General features: G+C 29.7%; 2 protein-coding genes across 3 annotated transcripts; both read right to left on the bottom strand.

Annotated features, from left to right (window-relative positions):
* On the bottom strand, nt 1–2,174 carry LOC111678025 (xyloside xylosyltransferase 1). The gene has a single exon (XM_023439258.2). It carries the CDS (start codon nt 2,057–2,059, stop codon nt 605–607), a length of 1,455 nt encoding a protein of 484 aa, XP_023295026.2. The 5' UTR covers nt 2,060–2,174; the 3' UTR covers nt 1–604.
* A 1,472-nt stretch (nt 2,175–3,646) lies between these two features.
* On the bottom strand, nt 3,647–9,565 carry LOC111678035. Of its 2 annotated transcripts, none has more exons than XM_023439267.2 (3): nt 9,373–9,565; nt 8,878–9,294; nt 3,647–4,570 (listed from the first exon to the last, which is right to left on the bottom strand). In XM_023439267.2, exons 2-3 carry the CDS (start codon nt 9,059–9,061, stop codon nt 4,431–4,433), a joined length of 324 nt encoding a protein of 107 aa, XP_023295035.1. In that variant the 5' UTR covers nt 9,062–9,294; nt 9,373–9,565; the 3' UTR covers nt 3,647–4,430. The 2 variants fall into 2 exon arrangements, with proteins under 2 accessions (XP_023295035.1, XP_046810563.1); XM_046954607.1 differs by having other exon boundaries at nt 9,388–9,565.

Here is a 9,565-nt window from a genome sequence, read left to right as displayed (position 1 = left end):
TATATATTTTTTGTTTGTTAATTAAATATATGTATTTATTTATTGAATATATATACTATAAACTATTATTATACATAACTTTGTATGTATGTACTTTCATTCTAACTTACATAAAATGTATGTAATAATGGTAATGGTAACTTTGAGTTTCATTTTAAACTACTTAAATTTCGAGTATAATTTCGAAGAGTTAATAAGAAGAATAAGAAATAGATTCGTAAATATTTTTTGTTGAGTTTTAATTGTTTTGTTTTGTTGTTCTTGTTGTATATTTCAAATATATGTAAGTAAGTATATAATATACGAGCGATATCACAAATAAAAACTAATTACTATATATTTTTGTTTAATTTAGATTTCATTAATTTTTTTGTTTAATTTTCGATAAGTATTCGAAGTTTATCATTTTCTTTTCTTGTCTTTTTGATATTCTTATTAACACCTAACTAACGGCTAAAGGCTAAATTATTGTTGATACAATCATTGTCTTGAGAGAAAGATGTGTGTTGTTGATGATTTCATGTAGTGAATCTGTGAGCTAGTGAGTAAATGAACACACGTTAACGGTACATTATTTTATGTGAGTCTTATGTGGTAAACAGAATTATTCGGGCACTCGGGCATTACAGTTGCCGTGATACATTTTGATGCGACCCTTACAAGTGAAATATTTATCAAAGACATCACTGTAGCCATGATCCTTCCACCACGTACACAACTGGCGATTCCACACACAATCGAGACGATAGATGAGATTGGGAAATTCATAGCCGAGTAAAGTGAAAAAGTCCTGATCACCCAAATGTCCTTTAAACATGTATTTAGATGTAAGTTTTCGAACTTCCGAATCATGTAGCTGCTGATGATACACCTGCGATTTGCGTATACGTTTCAGATGCAACAACACCACACCCGAATTGAGTCCAGGATAGCCATGTCTTAGGCTATGCCTTTCTGATTTTCTTAGTTTATGTTGAGTATGTTGGGACTCTTCGGAAACCATATTATGCATTTCACTTGTAGACATATAGAAGGGACTGCCAAAGTCGGTATTTGGATAATTGGCCCGATATCTATACAGTATGTGGCGATAGACAGGCGTTAATTCCGGCGCCAGGCCATATAGATGATCGGGAGAAAATTTATCGAATTCATTGAACAATAGACGGACATCGGTACGGAAGACTATGTCACAATCTAGCAATATTGCACGTTCCATATTTTCGTCGGCTATGCGATGCAAGCCTAACGATAGGAAGAATAAAGAATCACTATAGTACGATTTGGGTGTTGAGCTAAAGTATGGTGTCATTGTATTGACAATATCCACCACTTCCTCGGCACACAAACGCATATTATACAAACTATAAATAATAGAACGCCTATAACGACGCACTTCAATTTCTAAAATCTGATCCACAGAATGGCCACTCGTTTCATCCGTGAGTACGTGCAGATGCAGCAGGACTCCCGAATTGGCGAATTTCAAAAGGCTTTTAATGAATAATTCAAATTTAACATGCAACTGATAGTTTTCCTTTGTGTATATCACAAAGATATTGTAATCTGAGCTGGCGGTACCTATTCCCGATCCTAATACTGTTGAGCTTAAGTTGAATATTTGCACCGAGGCATTTCTGGTGGATGGTGGCTTAACGAGCAAAGTTTTCATAATCAACGACTTGCGAGAACGTTTTCGGGTTGTCGTCGAGGCAAAGTCTTGAGATCTATATCTAAGAGTGTCTTCAAAATCAGCTTTTTGTTGTACTTGTTCATTTTGTGGTCGTTGTTGTTCTTGCGGCAGTGTTGTGACCTTTTCAGGACTTGCTAATAAATCGCCACCGTATGTGGTGCCTGCCTCAGCCGTAGCTGCTGAATTACGATTGCTAAGAAACAGTGCAAACAGTGACCGTCTACCAATTACGCTGGTATTGGCATAAAAGATGATTATACAAACAATTGCTGATATGATTAAGAACATCACTTTGGCCATCTTAAGATGGCCCAATTTACGTGTAGCACCACTTAATAATTTATCTCCCGGAGACATCTCGGCCATGTTATCTTTAGTCCAGATAGAATTAAAAACAACTTCTTTTCCTCTTTTTTGCAAACCGTTCTAATTAAACCAAATGAAAAACCAGGGTGCACTCATAAGGTGAAATCAACAAAAGTAGATATTTATGTCAAATAATGTAAATGTTGCCACCATGCTCCTTTTTAGTATTTATCATTTAGAATGAAAATCGCAAAAATTTTCTATCATTTATAAAAATTGTACCTATATGGATTGTAAAACAATTCCACATATGTATTTAATGTAATTTCTATAAGTTGTGGTTTCAATAAATGCAAATTTTTTCAATATCCGAGAACCAAATTGAGAAGAGGACATACGGCGTTTAAAACTAATGTGGCGGCAGACAAATAACATCTCAAAGGCAGCTTAATTAACTATTCTCAACTAGATTTAACGGATTTAAAGTTTACATTTTTTAAATTTTCTAGGAGCATAAAACACAAAAATCTATTTAATTATTTTTAAAATGTATTTTCCTTATACTTGCTGTTTTAATCGAACTAAGAATATATAAACATGCGCAGGAACAATATGGAAATGGATAACAGTATAAGTCAAGTAGGAATTACAAATGTTAATTTATAGCATTTTTCTGTTGTGTATTTTACTAACAGCTGTGCAGGTAAATTAACCGTTAACAGCTGTTTTAAAATGATGTATTTGAAAAAATCGAAATAATTTTTAATAACTATTTATCAAAGGTTTATTGAACAAATTTTGTATGAAAAATTGCCTTCTAAACCTGTGATAAATTGTTATCAATAAGATCCTTTATATATTAATTAAACTGAAAGAATTTGAACGTTTGATTTCTATGGTTTATTGAATAACTAATAATTAGTTTATTTTGGATTCACTAATTGACGTATAAACCCGTTTTAGTTCAAGTTCGATTCTAGTTCAATTCAAGTTGAGTTCTAGTTCAGGTCTAGTTCAGTTCTAGTTCAGTTCTAGTTCAGTTCTAGTTCAGTTCTAGTTCATTTCTAGTTGAGTTCTAGTTCAGTTCTAGTTCAGTTCTAGTTCAGTTCTAGTTCAGTTCTAGTTCAGTTCTAGTTCAGTTCTAGTTCAGTTCTAGTTCAGTTCTAGTTCAGTTCTAGTTCAGTTCTAGTTCAGTTTTAGTTCAGTTTTAGTTCAGTTCTAGTTCAGTTCTAGTTCAGTTCTAGTTCAGTTCTAGTTCAGTTCTAGTTCAGTTCTAGTTCAGTTCTAGTTCAGTTCTAGTTCAGTTCTAGTTCAGTTCTAGTTCAGTTCTAGTTCAGTTCTAGTTCAGTTCTAGTTCAGTTTCGATCAAAATACATAAACAATTTGTACTGCAGATGCTACCATAAGGGGTTAAAAATTTAATAGTAATTTAATGAATAGTTTAATCACGTGTGATCAATATTTAACACAGTTAATAAATTATTAATTAACTTCAGTTCCAAAGTATCTTACGTCTTAAGCTTTTTATTAATTTAAACCACAGGAAGTTCATTGTCGATTTTTGTGCAATAAATTGCAGTAAATAATAAAAACCAACAAAAAGTAAATACATTTAAAATCTTTATTATTTCATATACATAGAAGTATGTAATTATTTTATTTTATTGGATGTATGTAATAGTTAGTAGTTGTTTTTTTTTTTAGTTTTAGTATTATTTAGCAGTAAAGTCTTTGAAATTAAAGCAATTATAATTAATAATAATTTTTAGGTTATGGTTTCTTTTTCTTTATTTTATTATTTGATTTTGCAACTAATTGTTAATGAAAAATCACAAAAACATGCAGAAACATAAAATTATTATTATTATTTTTTTTGGAATTTTATGAGCAATCATTGGGAAACGTTTTGAGCATAACTTCATAATACATTACTATAGAAAGTATATGATTATGAAATCTGTTCATATCGTCCTAGTAAAACAGTGTAAATTATTTTTATTTAATTATAAAAATACAAATTTTGTTTAGTTAAAACCACACATTTATGAATGAATCGAATTAATTAAATTGTAAAATCTAATTTAAAAATTTCTTTTTAAAATTTTAATCAAAAATTTCATTATATGATTAATTATAGCAATTACTATATATCGGTAGTAATTAAGTGTTGTAAGTTTAATTTTGTGCTATTTTGATAAATGAACATTTAGTTGACAATTAGGAACTGTTAAATATTATTTAAAACATAAATACATGCATTTATCTATTTATAATTTTGTTTTACATAGACGATACATTCATACAATATATTTTTCTATTTTTCATTAATTTTTCATTTTTCAAAACATTTAGTTTAGAATTAAAATTAAATATATATCGAAATTGTTGCTCAAATTTTATATTTCTTTTAAATTTCAATTGTTTTTATAATTTATGTCTTGTATTTTCTTAAAAGCATAGCCCAGACATCAGGATATTTTGTTTGTAAAAATGTTGTCAATTTCTGGGCATTTTGGGCCTGCTGGGGTGAACAATTGCGACAGTTACGTACAATCACCTCAGGTAGAGCAGCTGAAATAATATTAGAATATATAATTAAAACAGATTTCCATTATATACAATAACATGGTAACGAAAATAAAATAATGAATCGTTTGAAATATATAAAGCAAAAATTAACATTTATAAATATAATGAATGGAGGTAGGTAAGTAACAATGCTATAATTACTAATGAATTTTAATAAATTATCAAGTTTAAATTATTAACGTTTACTGGCTGCATATTGCTTTGGATACAAACACACTCACGCTCTCTTTGACATTATTTAACTAAATCTGTTATTATTATGTATAAATAATTCAATTCTAGTGCAGTCCTAGTTTAGTTCTAATTCAGTTCTAGTTTAGTTCTAGTTCAGTTTTAGTTCAGTTCTAGTTCAGATCTAGTTCAGTTCTAGTTCAGTTCTAGTTCAGTTCTAGTTCAGTTCTAGTTCAGTTCTAGTTCAGTTCTAGTTCAGTTCTAGTTCAGTTCTAGTTCAGTTCTAGTTCAGTTCTAGTAGTTCTAGTTCAGTTCTAGTTCAGTTCTAGTTCAGTTCTAGTTCAGTTCTAGTTCAGTTCTAGTTCAGTTCTAGTTCAGTTCTAGTTCAGTTCTAGTTCAGTTCTAGTTCAGTTCTAGTTCAGTTCTAGTTCAGTTCTAGTTCAGTTCTAGTTCAGTTCTAGTTCAGTTCTAGTTCAGTTCTAGTTCAGTTCTAGTTCAGTTCTAGTTCAGTTCTAGTTCAGTTCTAGTTCCGTTCTAGTTCAGTTCTAGTTCAGTTCTAGTTTAGTTCTAGTTCAGTTCTAGTTCTAGTTTAGTTCTAGTTCAGTTCTAGTTCAGTTCTAGTTCAGTTCTGGATAACTTTTAGTAAATAAGATCATTACAATGTATTCATCTCCTTAATACAAAATTTTCCAACTTATTTCCAAGTATATTAGTTTATCACGAATATTATTATTTAATTTTATATTTACAGACGAATAATAATTAAATAATTTGTTAGCGTTAACAAAAATTTGTTGCCAATAAAATTGAATAAAAAAATATTAAAGTTAATAGAAAAAAAGATTAGACAAAAATATATATACATAAATGACTGTCAAACTTAGTCATGTGTAAAATAAATTCTTGCTTAATATTAACAAAGTATTCTGTACATAGATAGATATCGAGAAGTTTTCAAAACTTTTTATTACAATTTCAAAACACGCAACTTCAATATGACGTCAATTTTTTAACCCCGCCATCGAACAAAGGGATTTTAACTAACTGACTAACTAACTAACTATTGATGTTAAATATATATAAAACAATGATTAATTTTTATGTAGTATTTATTACAAATTGTATAATAAAATTTTCAGTTTAAAACATATGTTTTAAAGTATTTAAAAATTGGGAAACTAGAACCGAAGCTGTAGATTTTATTTATTGAAACTTTGAAAGTTGTCAGTTCTAAATAAATATGTATTAATTTTTGGTTTTTTAATTAAAACCTGATTTTTGATTTTATTCCCTAATAAAATTAGTTTAATTTAAGCAGTCTTCTTTCTTAACGGACAGTCTATTATTTATTTAATAAAACTGGAAATATACCGGAAGGGGAATATATATTTATATTATATATCTATGTATATTAATAGAACAAAAAACCTAATTATGCAAAAACTTTTTCTAAATCAGAATGGTTTTTAATTAAGTAATAAGTAAAGATGAATATTATTAACCTAAATTTCAGAATGTTTGATCAAAATGCCAATTTATACATATGTATGTATGTATTTTGCATTTAAACATGAATGTTCATATGTATTATTTCAGGTTGTCAAACTACTCCTTAATTTCTCGTTATATATGTACATATGTATAATGATTTTAAATTTCGTTATACTCAGGTTTTACTTTATTCTGAAATTTCATGTATTTTCTCAAAAAAAAAAAAAAAAAAAAAAAATAAAAAAAATATCGGTTAATATGGTTATATATGATTTTTATTCAATATTTTAATTTGGGTTAGATCAGAGATCTATGACCTGTAAAAAACCTCAGGTCAGAGAACCAGTTTCAAACTTCGGTTGTTTTTTGTTTCGGGTTAAATAGTACAAGTTTTTTAGGCATAATTTGATGTTAGTTCATAAAGGGTTAACTGTATGTATAAATGTTTATTGATGCGTTTGTTTCATTTTATTGGCAAAACTCACAATCATCCAAAAAATAAATAATTATTCATTTATGAATATATATTATATGCATGCAGAAATTTTTCTGCATATTAGGGTGTTCCAACGTACAAAATATCTTCATAAATTTCGATATTTTTAAAAGGATATTCCATAAAGGAAAATAATAAAGTTACCAAGAGAATAGAAGATATTTCCTGTTCATGCCTTAAAGATTGAAGTGTTGAGAGAGAAAGTGTCAAGACCTGCAATATTCCCCCGCCATCAAATCTATTCCCTAACTATTTCAGCCTGAGATTCCGTATTGGCAAAATCTATGCTCAATCGACTCTACTCATCATCTTCACACAACTTGCAATTGTCCGGTATATAATCATCTCACTTACTGACAAAGGCCCTAATTGAGATGTGACCCGTTAGCATCAATAACAGAATCTTTAAACTGCGTCTATCTAGTCCTATAAGTGTTATAGAAGACTCTATATCGAATTTTTGGCCATAGGGCCTTTGATACTTTCAATCCAATCTGCTATTCCAGAACTGGTGTATGATCTTCCAAAATCAATCTAGAATAGTGATAAATAGGTGGTTTTACCATCCTTTTTCTGACGTCTATATCAAAGATCGAAACTAATCTAGCCAGTTCGTCCGCAACCTCATTACCATGTCCATTACAGTATGCCGGCACCCAACACAGTCTAATGGCAAACAGTATCATAATGTTCCTAAGGGCCTTTCTACAATCTCCAACCCAGCGCGATTTTCGTAATGATCATGTTCACTTGTCCCATAAAAAGGTTTCTAAAAAAGGACTTGAATGCCGATAATTTAGTTAAAGTTTTTGAAATTCAATTTTAAATTCGCGAAAAAAGAATTTTTTTTTACAAGAGGGCTCAAAGGGGAGTAAGGCAAAATGTGGCCCTATCCTTAAAAGTGTTGGTAGGGGGAGTTACGTATTCTTCAATATTATTTATGTAGAATTTAAAAGTGTTATTAGTGTTTGTAAGTGAATTTTGACCTTTACAAACTCCCCCATACAAGGGGAGTTTGTATGGGGGATAGGATCAAATAAAACCCGATAATTACAAAAATCGGTAGTGTCATTTAAAGTTCTATAAAACTAAGTTTTGTCGACTTTTGTTAACATAATAGATCTTTTAAATTAATTATAAGCCAAAAGGCCCTATTTGGGGGTACGGTTGTATGGGGGCTAGTCGAAATAATGGACCGATTTTAACCATTTTCAATAGGCTTCGTGTGTAGGAAGCGTGTGTGCCAAATGTCATCTAATTATCTTCAAAATTGCGGCCTGTACCTTGCGCACAAGGTTTACATGGACATCCAGCCGGCCAGCCAGACGGACGGACGGACATAGCTTAATCGACTCAGAAAATGATTCTAAGCCGATTGGTATACTTTAAGGTGGGTATAGGACGAATATTTTTCTATGTTACAAACATCAGCACAAACCCAATATACCCTCCCCTCTAAAGTGGCGTAGGGTATAACTAGAGTGATGCCTCCCTAATGTTTATACGTGCACGTGTATGTGAAAATGTATATAAATTCAGTTAAAAAACTATGAACGTCAGGTTCATAATTTATGTATTCAACTACTGCTACTAAAATACAACAAGAACAACCAATTTTTTGATATTAAAACCACAAAATAATATTTTATGCATTTTAGTGGAAATTTTCGTTTACATTTGCAAAAATGAAAAAAACTTGAAATTTTTCCATTTATAAAAAACATAAAATACAAAAATGAATTAAATTTAAACAAAAAACTTGTCCTGATTTTAAACGATTTATAATTTTATATAAATGCATATACATATGTATGTACATATATGCATACATATATATGTATATGTATATGTATAACTATATATTCATAAAAATTGATTAATGAATGAGTGAGTGAGTGAGTGAATAAATGGATGGATAAAGTAGTAGCTATAGATGACCTTTATAAGATCTTGCAGAAAATAACTGGGTTATGAGCACGTCAAAAAAAACCAAAGAAATAATAATTTTAATTTAACACATACACAACAGAACACATACTAATAAAATTTAGTATAGAATTTTTCCTAAAACAGCTTATCAATGGAAAATGTTTGATAAATAAAATAAAATAAAAATAAAATAAAAATTTACCTTTTAATTGGCGGCCCAATTGATCACAGGGACTCTTTTCGAGAACACACATTATTTGACGACTAACAATGACCTGATTATTAAGTAATTTATTTATATTCTTTTCATCACAGTTCACCACCACAGCAGCAAAGAATAAATAAATCATAAAGGACATGACAACACGCGACATAATGGGTTTCATTTTACAATTTTCTTACTTTTCTGGCTGATTGGCTTGGTTGTCTGTCTGACTAATTGATTAATTAATTTAAATCACTGACTAACTGACTAATGAGTTATCTGTTTCTCTATCTGTCTGTCTGCCTGCTTGTGTGTGTGTGTGTTTTGTTCTGGTTCCTTCCGCTTTTGGCTGCTGACTAATTATATTATGTATTATGGAAGTTGTTGTTGTTGTTTTAATTATTTTGTTTATAACTAAAATCATACAATAAAATAAAATTTCATATTAAAATTATCACAAGTTTAAGTTCAATTGTTTTTTTTTAGATTTACTTTAATTTTAATTACGTTTATGGAATATTTAAACAATTTTATTTGTTGTCTACGACAGATGACACACGTAGTCGCCTGTTAAATGTTTCAAAAATCACCGTCCAAATGTGTCGATGACGGAGTAAATAAAAAGCAGAAAAATATAAACAAAATTATGCATGCGCATCACACATCCTTTATGTATGTATACCTC

Source organism: Lucilia cuprina, chromosome 6, assembly GCF_022045245.1.
Source record: "Lucilia cuprina isolate Lc7/37 chromosome 6, ASM2204524v1, whole genome shotgun sequence".
Taxonomy (NCBI): Eukaryota; Metazoa; Arthropoda; class Insecta; order Diptera; family Calliphoridae; genus Lucilia; species Lucilia cuprina.
Note: the sequence above shows the minus strand (reverse complement) of the source record. Positions and strands in the feature narration are given on the sequence as shown.